The 22,851-nt window shown below is 36.5% G+C and overlaps 1 protein-coding gene across 4 annotated transcripts in view; it reads left to right on the top strand.

Annotated features, from left to right (window-relative positions):
* Positions 1-27: 27 nt before the first annotated feature.
* SCYL2 (SCY1 like pseudokinase 2) overlaps positions 28-22,851 on the top strand; it is a 44,936-nt gene continuing 22,112 nt past the window's right edge. For all 4 annotated transcript variants that reach the window (XM_074902668.1, XM_074902666.1, XM_074902665.1 and 1 more), the window contains exons 1-8: positions 28-194; positions 4,911-5,115; positions 13,145-13,302; positions 17,160-17,304; positions 17,900-18,049; positions 18,667-18,888; positions 19,765-19,881; positions 22,049-22,174. In XM_074902668.1, the coding sequence (XP_074758769.1) occupies positions 4,939-5,115; positions 13,145-13,302; positions 17,160-17,304; positions 17,900-18,049; positions 18,667-18,888; positions 19,765-19,881; positions 22,049-22,174 (1,095 nt within the window). In that variant the 5' untranslated portion in view covers positions 28-194; positions 4,911-4,938. The remainder of the gene's footprint in view (positions 195-4,910; positions 5,116-13,144; positions 13,303-17,159; positions 17,305-17,899; positions 18,050-18,666; positions 18,889-19,764; positions 19,882-22,048; positions 22,175-22,851) is intronic.

The raw sequence follows: 22,851 nt of genomic DNA, 5'->3' as shown, positions 1-22,851 counted from the left end.
CAGCGCCGCCCCTCCGGGGCGGAAGTGAGGCGGGCTCCGGCCGCCCTCTGCCCCGGCGCCGTCCCCGTCGCTATGGAGTAGCTGGAGCGGGACGGGGCCGAAGCGGGAGACGGGGCCGGCGTGACAGGCGGCCCGCCCGGCCCACAGGGCGACGGGTAGCCGGGCGCTGCGCCGGCAGCTTCCCGCCGGCTCAGGTAAGAGGCCTGTCCGCGGCGCCCCGGGGCAGGAGCGGCTGTCCGTGGCCTAGTGCCGCTGCGCGGGCCAGGGCAGGGCCCGGTGGCTCCGCAGGGGCTGGGGCTGGCGGTCCCGCCTCCCGAGAGCTCGGCGCTGGGGGGTGGAGGGGACGGGGCCGCCGTGGAGGCGCGATCGTTGCGCGAGCAAGGCCTGGCAGGGAGCGCGGAGCCGCGGGAGGCGGCGGATCGCGGGTCACTTGCCCGCCAGCGCCGCTCACCTCTGACCGCGGCCGCCGCCCGCCCCGGTCGGGCTCCTTCCCAGCCGCCCCGCGGAGCAGCGAGCAGTCACCGGCCCTTCGGGCAGCGGGAAAGGGGATTCCCCGCGCCCCGCTGAGGGGGTTCCGCGCTGCGAGTCCGGTCTCGCTGTCAGTAGCAGAAAATACTTTGTCCGAGAGGACTGGCCCGCAAGAGACAATCCAGGCGTTTGTGCGGCATATAGCTTAGGTTAGGTTTCGCCTGCCAGCAGGTGACAGACGGGTCCCCGTGCATCGATCTCGTTCCGTGAGTTTTTGGTAGGGTTTCAGTTGCAGCTCGGTACCGAAATGCTGAATAAAAATCGTGAAGGTGACAGTGAGCACAGCTGCACCATGCACTGTGCATCACTGCATTTGAATACTCCTGTTGTTTTTGTAATAAGTGTAAAAGGTTGATTGTGCCTGAATTTTTTTTTTTTTTTTTGTTTGGTGAGACTAGGTTGTTTCAGCACCTATTTCTTCTGTGAATTCGTCGTTGTTTGGGTCAGTGGATAGGGTGGAAGTTTGGGTGGCATGAAGTACTGATGCACCTGCCAGCTGCCTTGGTTCACAAAGGGGAATTCCCAGCTTGTTACAGGTCAAAATACTGTCAGAGTGTGTGATGCGCTGCTGTACAGTGTGCATATGTATCCATACATCAGGTTAAGCTATGAATTAGATTAAGGATAAATTAATAGTTTTAAATCATGCAGTTGTTTTACACGAGTGAGAATTAAAGAATGGTGAGGAATCCTTGTTTTGGATTTATCGTTATTTCAATATTTTGAATGTTTTGCCTCATTTCTTATTTTCATGTTGGCTGTTGCTTACTACCTTGGCAAGTGATTGTTGCTGTGCTGAGGTATTGTTGCTGATGTAGATCAGCATAAAGACCATTATTGATTGTGAGGGAAATTAATGAAAACAACACATTGACCAACTGAACTTGTTTTTAGGGTCAGTTTCAGGTTTCATGGACTTAGTAGCATTACTGTTACCCATGGAATTCAAACAGGAAAAAAACAAAGTTCTTGAACATTTACTGCATTTCCTATGTTGCTTGTCTGAACATTGTAACTCTTAAGATTCAGTACTTTTCTCATTTATTACCCTTTAACTTGAAATGAAAGTTTCATTGTGGGTGACTGTCTTTATTCTCTTGTGGTTGTTATTTTTTCTATAAATAGTTAACTGACCAAACCAGTTTTCATACAATTGAGAACTAAAGTTGCATGTTTCGGATACGGTTAAATCATCGTGATTTGTGGTATCATAGATACTACCCAAAATAATAATATTTCTTTTGCATGGATTTTCTAGGTACATTCTTCCTGTTGACATACATTGAGTTTTTACTGAAGTTGGTAATTATCATTTTTACAAAGCAAAATATGCTATTTGAGATGACAGTCCAAATGTTGACATGAGAATTTCTACAAATACACAGTGTTAGATGGATGTAAACTTAAAATCCAGGCTTGATTTTTAATTCCTAATCCTTCAGACAGTGGAATGCTGTTAACATTCTCACCTAGTGGTTTTTCCATGCTTCTCACTGCTGTTAGTCTGTTACCCACAGCAGAGGGCATTTCTGATTTAATCAATACTATGCCATTTTTCCACCACCTGTACAGAGAATATCCCTTTCAGATTTATACAAAAGAATTTGAACATGCATGCACGTGCATTTTCTTCATAATATCTCCACAATTAATTCTGCAAAGCATCCCTTTAGTTTTGAGAGTTCAAACACAAGATTGTCTTGCATTGACACTAGAGGAGGTTTGATGACTGGGAGTGAGACAGTGCAAAAAGCAAAAGATTTAGAAACAAATAAATTAGATCTGTGGTTATGTTAAACTTATTAGGATTGATTTTATAGTCTTTTAGCATATAGAGTTTGCCTCATGGAAGAGCTGCAGAATAAAATCTCTGAGAGCTGGAAATACTTATAGCTCCTATTAAGAATACTCCATAATCCTTGTTTTTACCTACTTATTAGGTTAATGAAAAGTTCCTTTATACACGGATGTTAGCCACTGTCTAAAAGCTGTTTGGTCTCGGGCTGCACAGTTAGGAATTGCATGCGTTTTTCCACAACACAAGTCATAAAGTAAAATTAATATATTGTGATAAAATGTCAGATACTCTAGTAAAATTACTTAGTGAAGGAATTTTGTTTCTGTAATGTATTTCCAGCTATGTTCTTCAACAAGTACATAATAGTTCTTAAGATTATCTCATTGTATTTGACTCAACTTCTCGTATCTAAAGCTCACAGTCCCCATACCCATAATTAAGACCAACTCCATCCTGAACATGCTTGCAGTCATACCTGGTTCTGCTCCTGAGTAGTGCTGTTGGAGCCATGGTTACTTTAAAGTGGAGTATTTGCAAGATTGAGGCCTGTGCAGCCAGATACCTTTCTTTTTTATAATATATTTTCTTAAAATGCCTAGTGTGTTCTTCATTTAGTAGCACAAAGTTGTGTCACTCGGGTGACATGGAAATTTGGGAAATATCTGTGGAGCCACAGTGTATTATGCATTAGTGTATTTTTTCATTTCACCATGGAAGAATACTGAAGGTGGGATATAACTGCAACAGTAGTCAAGATAGAGCAGCATAGTTGTGTTGCTTCCAGCACCATGCTGGAGTTTCCTTAGGACTAGGTTAATTGTGTTACACATATCTACACTGGAGTGAATTGTTCAGTAACTTGTATAACATTTTAAGAAATTTAGTAAGTTTATTACCACTGTTAGAAAAGTCTATCTTTCCAGTTTAATACTAATGTGTGTCTGTCCAAATAACTTTAGTGTGATTGAATTCAGTCAAGTTTGAGGTATGCAGGTGTCAGAAATAAATTGCTACAGTTTCTGTGAGGATAAGGAGCTCTGAAGAGGAAGTAGACTCCATCTGTGTCTTGAATGTGGAAAAAGCTGTGGTATAAATGCATATATTAATAGACACCAGCGAATGTATGCAGACCAGAACATTGCTTTATAAATGTATATAATACCGTGGGAAGAGCTTCAATTTGTACAAGCAAGCACCCCACATCTGATTAGGACATTGGGGCTGGTTAGTCCCAGTGCTCACTGGATTATTTGTTAGTGCCCTTTGCTTCTTTTGTCCTTCTTACCATGACTTGGCAAACATCTTTATCACAGAAGAATCTTCTCTTCCATTTGAACAGGAATAACATTCTCTATTTTTCAGAGAAGTATTTTTACACAAATTATGTGCCAGTGAGTTGAGTATATGACAAATAAGGCTATGATTGAAAATAGGGTTTCTGCAGATTTCAGTACAGTTGATGATGTCATAGGTTTATTTTACTATTGGTTGAAGAAATAATAGTCTTAACACCTTATTTAAAAGAGAAAATGAAGAAATATCATTAAGGGTTGCTTCTGAATATATCATGTAATACTGATTCCAGGGAATCATTTCTTCTTGCATTCTCTCTTCATCTTTGCTCACACCAATAAGGAAGATGAATGTCTATCTCTTTTTTTCACTCTTTCCCATCTTTATTCTTTCTTGTGTATCCAGTATCAGAGAGACAATTGTATAAATGGGACATAGACTTTAGAACTTCTATCTGGCAGAATAAGCAAGTCGGATTTTTTTAAACGAATTAGGACAATTTCGGAATCTGTGGAATTACACAGTATAGGGGAAGATGAATGAAATTATAAGGTGCCACAGTCTTTTAGCTCTTAAATTTGCAAGGTGATGTAAAACTTTCTTGTACAATTTTGTTAAAATAAAACATAAAAAGATCATTTATTGTTTCCTTCCCCTGCAGCAACTGATTAATATATAAGTTCATTAATACTTATACAAATAGTAATGTCAGCAATCTGATAGGTAAAATACTGAATTTTGAGCTTGTATTTTGATAAACACAGTGTAGGAAAGAATACATTTTTTACATGTCTTCTGTATAATACACATCTATTCTTTTGCTGGTCTGGAGTCTTAAGCAATCCCTTCAGAAAATGGGTATCTTCAAGAGCACTGGAATTCAAGCCTGGTTTCGTTCAGATTTGGTTCTCTTTGTTGGTTGATACTGATATAGAGGCTGTGTGCTCCATGGGAGCAGTTTACAGATGCCCTTCTTTATTCATTTACCTGTTTGCAAGAAATGGTTGTATTTCTCAGTCTTTAATTGCTTTGTTAGGTCTAATCAAGAGATTCAGGAGTTTTTGAGGACTAGAAGCAATGACATATAATCCCCAGGCATGCACACACGGATACATGTATGCAGTGTGAATATGTATAACTGCAAAGCACTGGAAGTTATATTTCAGTATTCTTTTTGTGGGTTACTCCTGTATCCTATTGGATCATTGGTTAGATGTTACAATTTTCAACGTGTCTTACGTTAACAGAAATTACGAGAGGCCTGTGAAGCTTTTTTTTCTTGTCTTTGTAGGATAATACATTGGTGCACAGCTGAGACAATGGAGTCCATGCTGAATAAATTGAAGAGTACCGTTACAAAGGTAACGGCTGATGTCACCAGTGCAGTCATGGGAAATCCTGTTACTAGGGAATTTGATGTTGGCCGACATATTGCCAGTGGTGGTAATGGTCTTGCTTGGAAGATATTTAATGGAACTAAAAAATCAACAAAACAGGTGAGTTGCCAAGTAAATACTTAAGTTTATAAGCATTAGATAACAGTGATAGGTAGCAGTTGGTAAGTAGCATTTAAAAATTAAACCCAACAGGGCAGACTAATCCTAAGGGTAGTACTGTAAGTAAAATAAAATGAAGAACTCAACATCATTTAAATATAATGCTCTCAGCTATATAGGTGATAACTGCTTTAAGCCTTCACTGCTGGAGAAAAAAGTGGTTCTGCATTCATATCATACAATCTGAGACCAAGATCAAGAATTAATCTGAGTTAAAAGTGATCTGACAAGAAGGAAGAAGTTGGTTTTAACATGGATCAGTTCCTCAATTTACCTTGCAACTTTATTTGTTAGCAGTACCGGTTTTTTTAAGTTTAAAATAATTGTGAAGTATGCTGTCATTTGTTCTCAGCAAAAGAGACTGTAGTTTTTTGCTCAGCGGCCATACAGAAATTGAGGGGTTAGAAATGTTAAGTCATGAGTTATAGTAACAGGAAGGCATGGGGTAAATAAAGGAGGAGGAGGTTGTGGAGGAAGTAAGTTGTGCCTTCCCTGTGCTGCTTTCAGATGAGTATCATTCCCTTTTAGTTTCATTAAAGTATTAGGGGTTAGAGCACTAGTATGTAAACTTTTGACTCACTTGAAGTCACATGTGTAAATGAAAGTGGGATTGCAACTTTGGAAGAAGGTTTGCCAGGTGCAGAATTTAAGAACTGTTATTATAGAAAATGATTTTGTTGTACTGGAGAAATGTGAAAAGTCTTTTTTCAGACTTGGAGAGGAAATGAATTTTCAGCGAGTAAACAGAAGTATTCATAAGTTATGGCCTTCAGTTAAACTCTTGCTGAAGTGATGTGAAGTCACTTAGACAAGGAATCAGCTTGCTACAGATGTACAGAAAAGAAATTGATACAAAGGAATAACTTTGGAAAACATACAGGTGATCTGTTAGGTGGTAGGAAAATAAACTGTAGCAAATGGAGAAGAAATATACTATGCAGAATAAATAATCTGTGGAGAATGTGTGATCTGATTGTGACACAATCTTTTGCCATATTCTCACTTTCTAGATGTTGCAGAACTGTGTACATCTAGTATTTACTGAATTTACCCAGTGTACCAATTGGAGGGGTTTTTGGCCTTATTCAACTATACAAAGGAGTGATAACATTGAAAGTATGGTAATTTTGATAGGTTTTATATAATCTCTGTGTCCAGTAAGCATTTGACCTGTAGCAGGTATAGTTTTAAGGTCTGGAGAGTTGTAGCAAGTTTCTTTCAGTGCCTGTTTGACGGAGTGTATGTAACTTGGTTCCCGTCCATCATGTTTTTCAAGCTTTGAATGGGTGTTCTGACCACTGATTTTGCAGTTTTAGTTCGGGTGTTACCACATGGGATCCTGCAGTATCTCTGTAAACCCTGATTAATGTCTGTATGTTTATATCCCATCATTAGTCATTAAAAATACAGCAGAAGTTTTACTGCAGGGAGTTTTAGATGGCTGGTGATTTGACATGCAATTACCATTCATTATTAATACTACCAGTTTGGTAACATCGTGTCAACATGCAGTTTGCCATTACAAAATAAAACCACGCAGCAATACAAACAGTTTATGTTGTTGTATTGCAATATATCTGCTATTTTTTCTTTGGCATGTACCTTTTGAATGTTGGCTGGGCAATATGGAAGTGGCTGCTGTCATTTTCCAAGTGGCAGCAGTCACTTTGTGAAGTGATGCACATATTTGCTGTATTCTAGTGCGTATATCTAATTTGAAGCTACGAGCACTTAGCTGTTTTGCAGTAAACGTGTATTGTAATCACACAAGTGGGATGTAAGAGCTTAATTGCCTGTGTTGTTGTCACTTTACAACAACACAAGTAATAATTTAAGTCATTGTAGCCAGATAAAATAGTTAAATTGGGAGTTTTAGCATTACAGCAGTAGAGCTGATCAGAAATCTTTGTTCTCAGGACAAATGGTACCCAGCAGCCTTACGGAAGTTGGTCAGCTGAAGTTAAGATTTCAATATGCATTAATTTGGTTCCTTTAAGTCAGTTCACAGTTACAAATATTCCTTCTCTGGTGACAGTAGATATGTATGATTTTATTCCTCTTTTCAGAGTTCTGCCTGATTCTTGCCTTCCTGGTTTTCCTGGATTTTTGAATCTTTATGCTTTTCTTTTTTTTTTAATGTGTCTTGTCTTTTCTTGCTTACTTTGTAGGTGACTGAATAACAACCTAGCAGAATGTGAGGAAATTACTTACCTGTGTGCGTGTGTTTATCTGGTGCTATTTGATAGCTGATTTGCTGCTGTTTGTTTGAAAGAGTTAAGAGTCTGGGTGTACATGTACACATGAAGTAGCATGTTGCTAATTTTACAATATGTATTTCTGCTTGTCTTGGATTTGTTAACTTAGTCTTTATGCACTTACATTTTTTTCTGGCATAATATGACATAATACATCCTTTCTTCTGCTTAGAAAGTATCATCATAAATAAAGAGGGGAAGGTCACTTAATGTTCTTGTTGGCAGCTCAGTTGTAAAAACTAGCAGAATTCACAAGGTAATGGTTTGCACTTCAAGACCACTGTAGTTGTGTTTAACTTTTCTTGTGGTAGTACTAAATGTATTAATGGTAAGTAAGTCACCTTTCTGTTGGTTTGGCTCCGCATACAGTTGCTTTGAAATGAAAGCTTCCTACTATTTGAGCTTTAAATGCTAATTAATTTTAAAACTGAAATAGTTGTATAGTTTATGACTGAAACAAACTGATGGGAAAGTAGTGTTATAAAAAAAAATTGGCAAGCTTCTAAAACCCCCCAAAAGCTGGAGGAAAATCTTTTTCTGGCAAAAGACCAGAGTAATATCAGAGTGCTTTCCAGTATTTTAGTTCAGAGACTATTTTCCTTTGAACAGTAGGAGGCTTTGGTAAAACATCATGTGTTTGCATATCAAGTAACATTTGATTATTCATTAAAAAAATGTGTGAGTGCATATGGGTAAAATAGGGAAAAAAAAATGAAAGGGAAAACAAAATTTCTAAAATCAACCATTCTGACTGCTACTTTAAAATCTCCTTTGCTTTTATGTTCATGATTTAATCTTTAACATTTAATTTATTTTTTTTCCACGAGAGCACTACATCATTCACTATACCAGGATAGATGGTGAACTCTAATTATTAAATTTCTTTTTGATGTTTTTTTTTCCCTTCCTTATTGGTTCTCTGGCATTATTACTCCACACTAGTCAAAGTGCCATTGAAAATAGAAGGATTTGAGTTTCTGTCATATTCATCACTACAGCGCTTGCATGTTTTACAAATACTGTTAATATGTGCTTTCTCAGTATGGAATGAGATGAATAGGAAGAAGTATTGCTATTCCGGTATCATTACGTTTCCACAGCTTTTAGAGCCTTTAATTTAGAAATACTTTATCATTTTGTATACATCTTTTTCAACACAAAAACCCTGTGTCGTGGTTTAACCCCAGCCAGCAACTAAGCACCATGACGCTGCTTGCGCACTCCTCCTCTCTCCCAGGTGGATGAGGAGGAGAATCAATAAAAAGTTAAACTCATTGGTTGAGATGAGAATGATTTAATAAATAAAATAAAATGTAATAATAGCTAACATAATAATAATGAAAAGGATTATAATAAAAAGAGAGAGAAGTAAAACCAAAGACAAGTGATAGACAATGCAACAGCTCACCATCCAGTGACCAATGCTGGAGCAGCTATCTGCCCCTCCTGACCAATTTTCCCCAGTTTCTATACTGAGCATGATGCTCTATGGTATGGAATATGCACTTGGCTAGTTTGGGTCAGCTATCCTGGCCCAACTCCCTCCCAGCTTCTTGTGCACCTGCTTGCTGGCAGAGCATGGGAAACGGAAAAAATCCCTAACATAAGTGCTACTTAACAACTAAAACATCAGGGTGTTACCAACATTAATCTCACACTAAATCCAAACTACAGCACTGTACCAGCTACTAAGAAGAAAATTAACTCTATCCCAGCTGAAACCAGACACTCAGTGTGTTCTGAATTCCTGCCTTCCTCTTAGGGGCAGGAGAGAAAGCATGACATGCCTCAGTTTCCTGGTGGCCTTTTTTTGGGTTAGGGAGGTATTTCTCTCTCTTTCTTCCTTCCTCCCTTTCTTTTTGGTTTTTGGTTTGGTTTTTTTTAGCAGTTACAATGGCTAAGATAGGAGCAGGGGGGTTGCATTTTCTTTGGTTTATAAGGTGTTTACGTGGGTAAATAAGGACACATATTTTAAACTGTTGGTGTATTTTTCATAAGGAACGCAGGATTGCAAACGGACTTGGGAGGATGTGATGGGTTGACGCTGACCAGCAACCAAGCACCCACACAGCTACTCACTCACTTCCCCACCCCCAGAAGGACAAGGGAAGAAAATAGGAAGAAGAAACCCAAGAAAACTCATAGGTCAAGATTTAGACAATTTAATAGGTGAAGGAAGGGGGGGGTGTGGAACCAGCAAAAGGAAATTGCTTACCACATCCCACAGGCAGACTGATGGTCAAGCTAGTCTCCAAACAACAGCCACCTTGGAAGCCAAAACCCCACTACTTCTTCCTCTACCCTACTTTTTATCACTGAGCATGATGTTATATGATATGGAATAGCCCTTTGGCCAGTTCCGGTTGGCAGTCCTGACGCTGTCCCATCCCAGTCTCCTGCCTACCCATGGCCTACTTGCTGCAGGGGCAGAGTGGGAAAAAGAGAAAGCCTTCACCCTGTATGAGACAAGTTCAATGACAGCCAAAACATTGGTGTGTTATCAACACTTATAGCCACAAATCTAAAATGCAGCACCATATGGGATGCTATGAAGAAAGTTAACTCCATCTCAACCAGACTCAGTACAAAGGAAAACTCCCAAAGAATCTGGGAAAAGGAAATTGGGGCATTTAGTGATTAAAACTATAAGAATAAAAAAGCTTTATGAAGGGGTTTGTTAGTGACTACCAGGTCTTTGGGGCAATGGTCAACAGGATTCCCCTGAAATACACAAGCACAATTAAAGAGAACTGATTTACACTTTCTGTTCAGTGTCTAAAAGTGTTCTAGATGTGTTAATATGATTATATCCCAGTTTAATCATGCCCTGTGTCTTACATGTTGTGGACAATGCTTACTCCTGTTTGCACAGGTGACATTTAATTCCTTAGCAAAAGCATTGTAGAACATAAACACTGATCTTTTCAGTGATTCGTGTTAAAAGTTCTAAATTCTTGACAGTAACAACATGTGTTTTCTTGAAGGTCTAAATCCTGGCAAATATTTACAAAGTACACATAATATACAGCTGTCCCACTGTAATCACTGAGCTTTACCTAATGCCACTTTGAAGTAAAGCACTTGGCTTAAACATGTGGGAGGTGAGACACAAGGTGCGGATTATGTCATATTTGTGAGCAGAACTGAGATTTAAACTTAGATCTCTTGATTGGCCAGTCTAGTCCTCTACATACTTGTTCATACCTCCTAACCCAGGTAGTAATGTTACCAGTATACTGTGTTGAGGCAAGAGCATGTTGAGCAAGGTGTATATACTTCCTATCACATAACAAATGAAATTATGTTTGTGTCATTAAAGATAAGGGTTGTTTTGTTTCTACTTTTTCATTTTTTGTGGAGAACCATCATATTTTTTAATATATTTTAGTCTTTTTATGTTAAATTTGTTTTTATGTCACAAAGTTGGAATTGTAACACAACTGCAGAATTAAATAAGTAGTCATCTTCAAGAGGAAGCTATTCTTCCTTCAGAACTATGAAATGAAAAAAGTGGAAGCTCCCCTAGAGCTTTCTGTGGAAAGAAGTAAGCTTTTGCAGCCTTTCATCTCAGTAAGTTTCCATGAAAGTAAGTACAGGAAATGGAATCTCTGTCAACTACAGTTGGTAGCCCTCCTTTTGGGGGTTGAACATCAGTTCTTGTAAAACAGAAAAGGAGAAACGGGATTAATGTGTTCATAGTCAAGATTTGACAGAGTTATGTGGTTCACACAGCGTAAAACTGTGAACACTTTTAAATGTTTCCAAGCTTACTATATGGTTTCTGTAATTTTTGTGCATTGAGAATGTGTTCTGTGGCCCATGACTCGGCTGTCACTTCATTCTTCTGTACAATAATATCTGGTGACCTATGGGGGTTAAGATATTATATTATTGATGTGGCATTTTGCATATAAAAAGCAGTGCTGATTATAGAATTGAATTTCAGTATGCCATATTTTGAATTATTAGTATCAGAACACATTTAACATTTTAGTGTTCAGAGATCGCTGGGTCCTTTCTTCTTGTATCAGATATGTTCCATGAAAATGAAGGTGGTGAAAGCAGGTTGTCACGCAGCTCAAATGATTTTGATTTTTGACAGTCCACCATAACTAAGTCTACAAAATCAATGGGATAACAATCATTTTCATACCTAGAATACTACAGTTTCATATACATACTATATGTGAGCTAATTTTGGATCTGTAAAAGTTCTATCAAACTTCAAACAAACTATGCAAGATTGCAGAAAGCACCAATAGAACTTATTTATAGCCATCATAAAATATTCAAACCATAGCTGGTGTCCCATACTATCCAATTTAAATATTCACTTTCTGATTTTTTTGACTTGCTGTTAAACAGAAGTTCTTTCAGAAGTGTTGTATTAGTTTGAACTTGTTATTGGTCACGTACTGCTCAATACATTCACATTTTGTAGTGGAAAAGGTGTATTTTTTAAATAGTGGGTATAGTGTATGTCTTCCATCCCCTGTCATTGGTTCTTTCCCGCCTTGTGTCAATGTTAATGTTTGATCCATCACACTTAAGAGTTGGAGAAGAGAGCTGGTGTGGATAAAAGCAGGAAAAGTGTACTTACTTGAATTATAGACGTTCAACTGCTAATGGTTTAATGAAACAGGTACCACCTAAAAAGTATAAACCAATTTTTTGTGTATTGGACTGAATTTCTTTTTTTATATAGTCTATTTCTAGAAGTCTTTTTAAAAAAAATCAATAATTTAACTGTTCTTGTGATATTTTAATTAGAATAATAGTTATAAAATGCAGTACAAGAGCATAGATTTCCTCTTGGGACTGAAAGCTGTGTTTTCACATTTTCTGCTGGTTTCTAACCTTTATTATTATTCATAGTGCTGTTGTAGGAGTTTAAGAAAGTCTCTGTTTCATTGCAGAGTTTTAAATTCCTTTTTTTTTTTTTTTAATTGATTTATTTCTCTTTAATGGCTTCCAAGATAGTGACGTAATCTAACTTTTTATTTCACATCCACCTCTGAAATTTCAAAGTTTCATACACATTTTTTCATTTTCTCCCACACTGTTTGCAGAAGTTGATTGAAAGAACTATTTTCTCTGGTTTTAACATCTACTGCATTTCTGGGTCTTCTTTTTACACATGTTTAAGCATTAACAAATTCTTAATGTTTTATCATGTGAATGGTCTGATCAGGTTAGTTGATTACTGTGACTATAAATTATCTTTCATGAATGTCTAGTTTCAGGTTTGGAGCAGAACACTGAGACAGAGTCTGGTCTAATAAAGTGCCACTTGGTATATTTCATGCCAAATGAATGCATATATGCTCAGAATATTTTAATTGTTCATAGTTGATGTAAATGCTTTCATCTACCTAAAATCAAGCTGATTTCTGTCCCGTGGATCTGCTGCTTTTTCAGTTTGTAGATAGTGGTTATAGTTTATGTATTAACTATTTGTAAGCTATAAGGAACAGAAGTACCTTAAATCTTGAAATATATATTCCAGAGGTTATATACAGTAACCTGTGTGATTATGTGATTATGACTGGGGTAAAGTATGGACAATATGTGTATATATACATACACGTTGAAATACTTACTGCATTGGTGGGATTGTACTGTTGATTCAAAAAATGTGTGTGTATATGTAATGGTGTATAGGCTTGTTTTTTGGCTATGTTATATACTGAGTGAATTTTGTCGCTTATTTTTAGGAAGTGGCTGTTTTTGTCTTTGATAAAAAGCTAATAGACAAGTATCAAAAATTTGAAAAGGATCAGATTATTGATTCGTTAAAACGAGGTGTTCAACAACTAACCAGGCTTCGACACCCTCGACTACTTACTGTTCAACATCCATTGGAAGAATCCAGGTAAGATGTAGTGAAGTTGAGAACAGACTTTCTTAATCATTGTTTTGTTATTGGACATAAAATATCTGGAACATTCAACACATACATCTGATGAGATTCAAAGCCATAGGATACATTTCTGGTGTGAATCTAATTAATAATCTATTGCATGATCTTAGTCCAGTTGTAGCTATAAGGCTACACATGACCCTTAAAGCATGAAAATTTGGTAGTTCAATTAATTTCACTTTTGAAGAATTCTCTTAAAAATTGTTTTCTTTCAAAAGGTTGTTCATAAATTGGTTCCATTTATGAGATGTATGTACTTAGTGCATGTAAGATTGGAGATTTTAGGTAAATTGTATGTATTGTGGCTGCTTATGTGTTTAAAAGGTGCTCATGCCAATTGAGGGAGACAAAATTCAGTGTGGTTTGGTAGTGCTTATTTGATTTATGTAAGGTTGGCCACTATGCACAATAATGGGTTAATCTTATGATTCAACTGTAGTGATAACAACACACTAAAATCTAACAAATAAAATGAAGGTTTCGTGTTAAAATACAAAGCTGATCCTCACTTTACTGAGGAAGATCATGAAGGTTTTTTTTCCAAAGCAGTTTTTCTAAATGGTAGCCTAATAAAGATTTATAAACACTACCTTTCAAACTTCTACACTTTTGATTGTGTCTGTAACCTCCATTTTTCCAAATGTATTGGGTTTTAGGAGCTGAGAATACTGTAGGAATGCTTCTTCATCTTTGTGATGCCTACTTTGGGAAGGATTTCTTGGATTAAATGACACTTGCATATTCATATATATCTTTCCTCCAGTACAAAATAACATTTTGAATTAACAAGTGTTCAAAGCTGTCATTGCCCCTGTGGTTCAGTATGCCCCTCACAAAAGCCTAAGGAAGATTAATTAGGTAATTGAAGACAGCTCTCAGTTCTCTACAACAGTAAATAAACTATTACACGCTAAAGGGCCTGGAGTTACCTCAGTCATAGTGTATGCAGGTGAATTCCAGAGGAGATCCAAGGCTTTCTCCTAAAATTGTCACAGTGTTTTGATTGACTCAGCAACTGCATCTATAATTATTTTTTTCCTGAACTCTTCAGAAGAAAAGGCTAAGATTCATACCTTGGAGTGTTAAGAAAGCTTTGGTGGTGTTCTTGTAAAGAATTTGTCTTTTGAGTAAAATTAACAGTGTACTTATATCATTTGTGAGTTTTTAGAAATGTCCTGGGCTTTACTCCAATTGTTTTTCTTTCCATACTCAGCTACTGGTAGAAACACCAGTAGCACAAAACCCGTCCATTTGCTTGCAGTGCCAGAAACTGATGGAACATTTTGGAAGGAGTTCATAAAAGAAAAGTGTGCTTAGAATATTTGTGTGTGTAACCTTGTGCAGGCATGCTGTAAGATTTCTTTAGAATTGGAGGTCTTTCCCAGAGCGCTTATTCTTGATGAAAGTTGTCACGGACTCCTTCTGGCTAGACTGTACCTGGTCTTTTTTTCGTGTCTCCAAAGTAACATACCGTTGGGTTGAACTGCTTGCAAGTCACCCTTTATTCCTCCTCTGTGGAGCAAAAAGATATTTGGTGTGCCTGCCACAGCTGAAGTAGATATAGAAAGAAAGGCCATACCTTTCTGATCCTAGTTTGTAGGAGGCTTTTCCACTATTAGTAGAATGTTTTTACTCCAGATTATTGGTATTTAATGTAATAATATTTATTATAAATATATATTATCTGATGTATACATTTTTACATGCATTTATATAATGAATATTTATATTAAATATTTACTATAAATACAATCTATTTACTTAAAACTGGTCTTGAATGACAGATGAGCAATATTATTCTATATTTAACTTGTTATTGGAGAAAACTATAAAAAAGACAAATTACAAGTTCACTCTTAATGTCATTACAACCCATTAAAAATAGTAATAGTGGAAAGAGTCCTAGATACTTAATTTGCTAGACATTCCATCTGTTGCAGTCTTCCCCAGAGCATATGCATTTTGGTCATCACTTTTATTTTTAACTTGTTTTCTTTTTATTATGTTACTCTGAATTTCATTTTTGCTATTATTCAGGGAACTGTTAAAGAAGCTGCACTGTATGGTAGACATTAGCTTCTGCAGTATTCAATTGCTTTAATTAGATTTGCCCCGTCCTTCCTTTACTGTGGATTGGGTCCTTATTTAATTAGCTTCTAGAGTAAAAAATAAACAGACATCTTTTTATTCCCTCAAAACAACAGAAATCAGAGAATGTATGTTATGAAAACCACTGAATAACTATTCCCTAGCCTAGGTATTTTCTATCATCTATTGCCTTAACCATAACTAAATATATAAACTCTGTGGTAAGGTTGAAGTCAGATTGAAAATGAAGGACACTGTTTGTCTGTGCTCTGATTCTTTCTTGTGATTACTACATAAACAAGTATTATAGCCCTAGCTGTGTTAATAGAAACATGAAAGGGCTGGCATTAACAGAATGGTAGGGAGGAAGGAAACAAAGCAAAGACATCCTGTAAGGTTGGCTGACATCTATGATGCAATGTATTTTAATTTTTAGTTATTTTTCCTTCAGAAAGGCAGTAGATAAAATTAAAGTAAAACTAAAATCTGGATGAATAATAAGAGGTTTGCGTGTTTCATCAGCCTTATTTTCCTTTAAAGAGCAAGCTTACTGATTATTAAGATACATAAAAACTATGTGGTAGATTCATGCTGAGGCGTTGTGTCTTCTGTGACATTTTTAGGGAATGAGCAAAAAGTTAGGCTTCTGTCTTCTTGCCTATAACTTTAAATTAAAAAATATATATTACTGTTACTTAATTTCAGTTTTCTGTGTTCATACTGATGCAGTATTTCAGTATTTAGTGTTCTCATGAATAACTCATCCTTAAACCAGGTATGTGTGCTACCATCTGTGTAATGCTTTCTCCAGAAAAACTTTAAAACAATTAAAAAGTGAGATGCAATGACTGTCTGGGGCCTCCTGCGCTGTGTAGACCAGTATGAAGCATGTGGATGTAAAGAATGACTCTGTCTACGTTACATGAAGTTTGTGAAACATTGTGAGACGTACATTATTTTCTGGATTTAGAAATCTGAAATTTTGAGGCACAGTGTTACAACCCTTTACAGTTTTATACACTTTGTGTGGCAGTTTGCTTCATCTATGTTTTTCCAACACCATTGACAAAAAAATGCATAAGCAAGACCTGTAGTTTTTCTTGAAGAAAATAATAGATAAAATAAAGTAGAAAACAGTCACTTCACGTACAAACTGCAGTTCATACAACAAGCATATTTGTGTTTGCACCTCTTCATTTGCAAAGTAGAGGAATATTCAGGTACTACCTTACATTATATTAATTTTGTTTCTGATCATTGACTGACCATGGTAAGTATTGCTTCAATGAGGGATGTGTGAGTTTTAGGCACAGCTAAAAGCCTGATTTTGCAAGTTTAATAGTAGTAAGAATTATTTGATTTTCCCAGATCAGAGAAGAAAACCATTGTTTTGTGAAGACTTTTTATGAAGCATTGTGTGGATCATTAATGATACATATGAATGTTACAGAATATAATAAAAATTCTAATGGTTTTGAATACTTCACATATTTATATATTTCTTTTTATATTTTATGTATATATTTTCTCTATATACTACTATATACTCTATATACTACACTCTATATACTAATAAGGATTCAAACCCTGTAATATAACATGGTTGTAGGTAGCACCAAGTGCTCTGGTAATGTATAATATGTTTGTATGGTTCTTTGTTCACAGACAAGAGATTTATTACATTCATTCACAAGAAATGTTGGTATGTATTTCCTCTACAGGGATTGCTTGGCATTTTGTACAGAACCAATCTGTGCAAGTTTAGCTAATGTTCTTGGCAGCTGGGACAACCTACCTTCTCCTTTACCATCTGACATTAAAGAATACAAACTTTATGATGTGGAGACTAAATATGGTTTGCTTCAGGTATGACATAGGTTGTCCTTATAATTTTCTTGTTCTTTTAGTATTAATGATTGTTTTACACCGTTTGTAAACTGCCAAAGTTTTGTCTGCCTATAGTAAATTAAATGATTGGCAAGTCAGAGATGATAGTGCCCTGATCACTGTAAGTATAAGAGAAGATGAACATAGGAGGCTCTAAGTTGCTACTGGTTTTGTTTACTCTGACATGGAAAATACAAAATTGAGTTAATTTTTATTTTCTGTATAAATGTCTGTGCTACAGCTGTCTCTCCCATATGTGAATCTTTTCTTTACCTTCTGTGGAGGAATAGTAGCTTCCATGTTTTATTTGGTGAATATGTTGATAAACTTTGAAAAGCGCTTTTGTTCTTATGCTGTGATAGTTGGTCAGCATTAGTAATCTCATCTGCTGATTACTCATCTGTGTTTAATTTCCTTCATACATAATTTTTAAGACGTAGCCTAAAATTGTGGTGAAAAATTGTGTCTTAGTTAACTTACCAATTTAACCACAACCACAGGAACAGAATTTTTGTAAATGTTGTAGGATAATTGGGGAAATATTTAACCTGAAATAATGATCTTTTATTAACAGGTTTCTGAAGGCTTGTCATTTTTGCACAGCAGTGTGAAAATGGTCCATGGAAATATTACTCCTGAAAATATAATTTTGAATAAGAGTGGAGCATGGAAAATTATGGGCTTTGATTTTTGTATCCAGTCAACAAATCCATCTGAACAGGAGGTAATAGATTTTTGTATTTATCATCATTAAATTTCAAATTCAGATCTTTGTCTGAAACCAGTTTCATGACCTTGCATTCCAATACAGAATCATTTATTTAATATTTACCTTTATATTTTGTTGGCAGGAAGTTTATAAACATCTGGCACAGGTCTGGACTGAAATGCTACCTTTGGTCATCACAGAAAAAAAGCCTGAGTTGGCTCAGTGGAGTCAAAATAGTCTAGTGATGGTTTCAGACAGAGACTGAAGCCTGTGCCACTTCTGCTCACCTGCGTGTTGGATGCCATGCAAAGCTACCTAATTTAGTCTCTTGCATCTACCCATTGCCTGGTTGCTAACTCCTAAAATGAATTCCCATCATAGCTCATGTTTCCCTCTTACAGCAGTGCTTTGATTTTACATTACACTTCCCAACTTTAATATTCAGACTTAACTACATCAGCTAATCACTCTAAGCTATAGACACAGATTCTTAATAGTTTTGCCTTACTCCATTTCTGTTTCATTCAGAACCAGATTTGAGTGGATTAATTCTTTTTTGCTGCTTGAGTTTCTTATTTAAAATGTTGTTCAAAAATTGCTAATAAATGTACTTTATTTTACTTCTTTTGTAGCCAAAGTTCCCTTGTAAGGAGTGGGATCCAAACTTGCCATCCTTGTGTCTTCCAAATCCTGAATATCTGGCACCAGAATATATTCTCTCTGTGAGCTGTGAGACAGCCAGTGACATGTACTCTCTAGGAGCTGTTATGTATGCAGTGTTTAATAAAGGGAAACCAATTTTTGAGGTCAACAAGCAGGATATTTATAAAAGTTTTAGTAGACAGCTGGATCAGGTATTTGTTCTATTTGTGACTGTTATTCATTGATATCCATATTTGAAAAGTTACTGTTTTAAAATAGATTTAAGTATTTAGAACACAACACCGGTGTTCCAACATAAGCAATCTGATGGTATCTTGCCTTGCATGATGTTTTTTATATCAAGAGAAAAGAATCCTAGCAAAATACAGGAAATAAATATATGTGTAGAGAAGGTTACATGTACCCACTTTATAAACTACAAATTTCATTTTTCACTTGATTTCTCTGTAAACCTGTTGAATGCTGGTCTCCTGGAGTAAATACTTTACCTGTTGGGGTTAACGGTGTGAAACACAAAGCAGTGAGTGACCTATGTAGGACTGTTGAAGATGGCTGAGTTTAGAGTGATTTGATCACTTGACATTGCAGTTGGTATCCTCTCAGCTATCAGCTATTTCACGTTCTTTGCAGACTGTGAATATTAGCAGAAGACAATTACTTGGATCAGCTGACATAATGTGTGTTCATATGCAAGTTTCCTTTGTCATAACTTCTTTGGGTGCCCATTGCTTTAGCTGTATGTACTGTGTTTTAATGTGTGTAGACAACACCTCAGATAATTACATGTACATGTTTAAAATACTGAGTTTGTGTTTTCTGATAATCTGAACACAGTGAGAAGTTGAAAATAGGTAAATGTGACCTGAAGCAGGTATGCTGTTGGGAGACAGCAAGAAGACTATGAGGGATCAGGAGCAAATGGGTTATAAAAGGGGAGAAGGGAGGGTACCAAGGGTGTGGGTAGAGAAACCATCAAGAGGACAAAGTGTAGTCCTGTTGTATATTGGAAATAGTTTTATGCAGGATTTTCTGACTTCATGGTGCATGTGCTTAAATTACTTATGCAGCTGAGCCGTTTAAGCTCCAATACTCTTCAGAATATACCAGAGGAGGTGCGTGAACATGTAAAGCTACTCTTAAATGTAGCTCCAGCAGTGAGACCAGACGCAGATCAAATGACTAAGGTCAGTTTATGGAAAATACAGAAGCCATAGGAAAGAGGGAAAATAGTGCTTGATTTGTAGAAACAATAGAGCTATTTTAAAGTGTTTTCCTATTAATTATTTTAGTTCAAATGTTAAATATTATTTTGGAAATAATGATGTTAGTTGATGCCAAAAGTTGTCCTTACGCTGACCTTTATTAATAGAGAAGAAGCAGGTGCTGAGACAAAATTTGGAATAATCTTTCAATGCAGCTCTATTTTGTTGCTTTCCAATACAGATGGAAGTATTTTCTGTGCTAAGTTTTTATACAATTCAGTCTTTAAAACTGTATTTGAAGGATTTTTAAAGCCATGAAATGATAAAGGGCAATAAATGTAAGAATTAACTTTTGGCTTATGATTTTTGGTGTATTCTTAAATATGCAGAATAGCTTAAAATATATTTGGAGCTTACTTGCCATAATAAAACAAAAATTAACTGCAAGTAGAATAACTTAAGTTTTAATTTGACAAACTTTTCCTTCACGTTCCTATCTGAAAGTAGAACTTAAAAGCATGATTCTGCCTTTGTCTTACACCCTATTTTGTCATATCTGATAGCCTTTCAGGTTCTTGCTTATAGGTTTGCTTAGCTAAGCAATTTTCTTCTTTTCCTGTCATATAAAATGATAGTATGTAGAGAGAGAAATTGGTGTCTTAACAGTTGGAAGAAATAGTGAGTGAATAGGTAGGGGTTCTGCCAAGTGAGGAAACTGGCAAATATTACGCAAGTATCAACTCACTTGTCTGAAGGACTACGAAAACAAATCTGTAACTTGTTATATTGTCTCTTTTACCACGTGTGCACTACAGACTGAATTGTAGGGTAGAGATACTAGAACTTTAGTCTGAAAGCAATTTGTTATGGCCAGCATGACATGAGCTAAAATGGAGCTTGACATTGGCACATTTACCTTGCTAGTTTTTACTAGTTTGTGTTAACCTGTGAAGAATTCCATGATCACATACATTCTGTGTGTGATCTAGAAGACAGAATTTAAGTCTGCAGTGCAGGCTAGCTTGAATTCTCTGCTGATAGATTATTTTCTTCTGTATTACCCTACTTCAGTCTGCGTTTCTGATTCTTTTTTTCTTTGTTGCCCTGCTCTTACTGGCTTCTCTTTCTGCCTTACAGCAGAGCTTCTTTAAATGTTTTTGTTTTGCACAAATTTTTCAACTGAAAACAAGTGTCTAAACAGTCTGAGAGACCATGCTTGTCTTTAACTATTGTCAGCCCATGAGGTTTGATCTGTCCCTCCCTAAAACTGAGAGCTAGCAGGAAGGAGGAATCTTACCCATGGAAGTTTTTGAATACAGCACTTTTCATTCCAGTCTGTGTAGGTCTGGGATAGACACACTTCTTCTCTATTTGTTCATTTGCTAACTGAAAGGTTACTATTTGGGGCTGGATTTTTATATAAACAATCTTGTTATCACCATGTATTTTTATCAATCTTTCATTAATGATGAAGCAGCTCTATCAGTATTAATATGATATACCAGGCTATAAATGAAACCCCCTGGTGTTTTCTTGGTCCCATCTTTATAAGCCTGGTCTATGTATATTTCCTGTTACACAACACTTAAGAAGGCCTGTACCTTCTTTGCTGAAGTAATGCAAACATGGGAGATCATGTGAGAAATTATAGTGGACAGGATTTACAAGTGGGTCTGAACAGCAGAGAGAAATTTATATAATTACACATTTGTTGCATATAAATGCTTGTTGGTTCATTATAAGTTTCCAGAGATGATAGCCAGATCTGGATGGCCTAGGAGGTAATCCTTTGTTGTAATATTAAATAGCATAATTATTCCTAGGAGAACTTTTAATCAAGGTTTTTACTTTTCATTCCATTTTTTTGTAGACAAAAAACTATTTAATCTACAGTAAGTTAACTTGGGTACACATAACATGCATGGGTTTCTTTAAAATGCTAGGAAAACATTTTAGTAATCAACCTTTATCTGTGAATATTCTGCTACTTAATATGTTAAAAAGTACTTTTCTAACTGTTAGTTGCAGGCACATCTTTGTCAAGGTTTACTATAGGGCATTGAAAACATAGATGATTATAGTTTGGAATCTTTGTAACAGTGTCAATGTTGTCTCCCTCCAGATCAAAAGCTTTTAATCTTATTTTTAGATACCATTCTTCGATGATGTAGGAGCAATGACACTTCAGTATTTTGATTCATTATTCCAAAGGGATAACCTTCAGAAATCACAGTTTTTTAAAGGGCTACCAAAGGTTCTGCCAAAGCTACCTAAGGTATGTCTGTATGATGTCTTGAAATAGTTTAAAAATATGTGAACATCACTGAACATTCTGAATCTTGGAATGCTGAACTTTTTATAGCATTGTACCATAGTAGACTGCCATGAGACCTTCAGAATAGAGTAGTAGAAAAGAAGGGGAGATTACAAAATAGTTGGTGTGGAAATACTCCTCAGCTGTCAATAATTCTTTAAACAAAAAATGGCAAATTGTGCTATCAGTATGTGTAAGGAACCACCATTTGCATGTCCTCTTGTAGTTCATCCCACTTTGAAAGGGTGTTGTCTTCTCTCCACTTACAAGGCTTTCCCTTTGTTTCTAGATGCTATCGTAGCTCTTTGATGTCATCTTGCCACCTTTTCTCCCAATAAGATTACTTCAAGTTTTTTCATAGCAAGGCAGTACTTTGATGTTGAATGATGCAAAGCTTCCTTCCGTCAAAAGACTTTCTTGTGCTAGCAGTGCCCAGAAGCCTCAAAGGCAAATGTCTGTTGTTACAGATTTCCTCTGTGTAGTGTTAGACACTGTGTCTAGTCTGACTCCTCTTCCTTTTGTGGTATTTTTTAATTTGTATAAGGCATAATGCATATGTGAGATAAAAATAGTATTAGATTGCTACATAATAGAATAGCTGAGCTTCTCAACCACTGCATTTGATTTCTTTTAATTTT

Source organism: Athene noctua, chromosome 3 (assembly GCF_965140245.1).
Source record: "Athene noctua chromosome 3, bAthNoc1.hap1.1, whole genome shotgun sequence".
NCBI lineage: Eukaryota > Metazoa > Chordata > Aves > Strigiformes > Strigidae > Athene > Athene noctua.
This window is presented reverse-complemented; position numbering and strand designations above follow the sequence as displayed.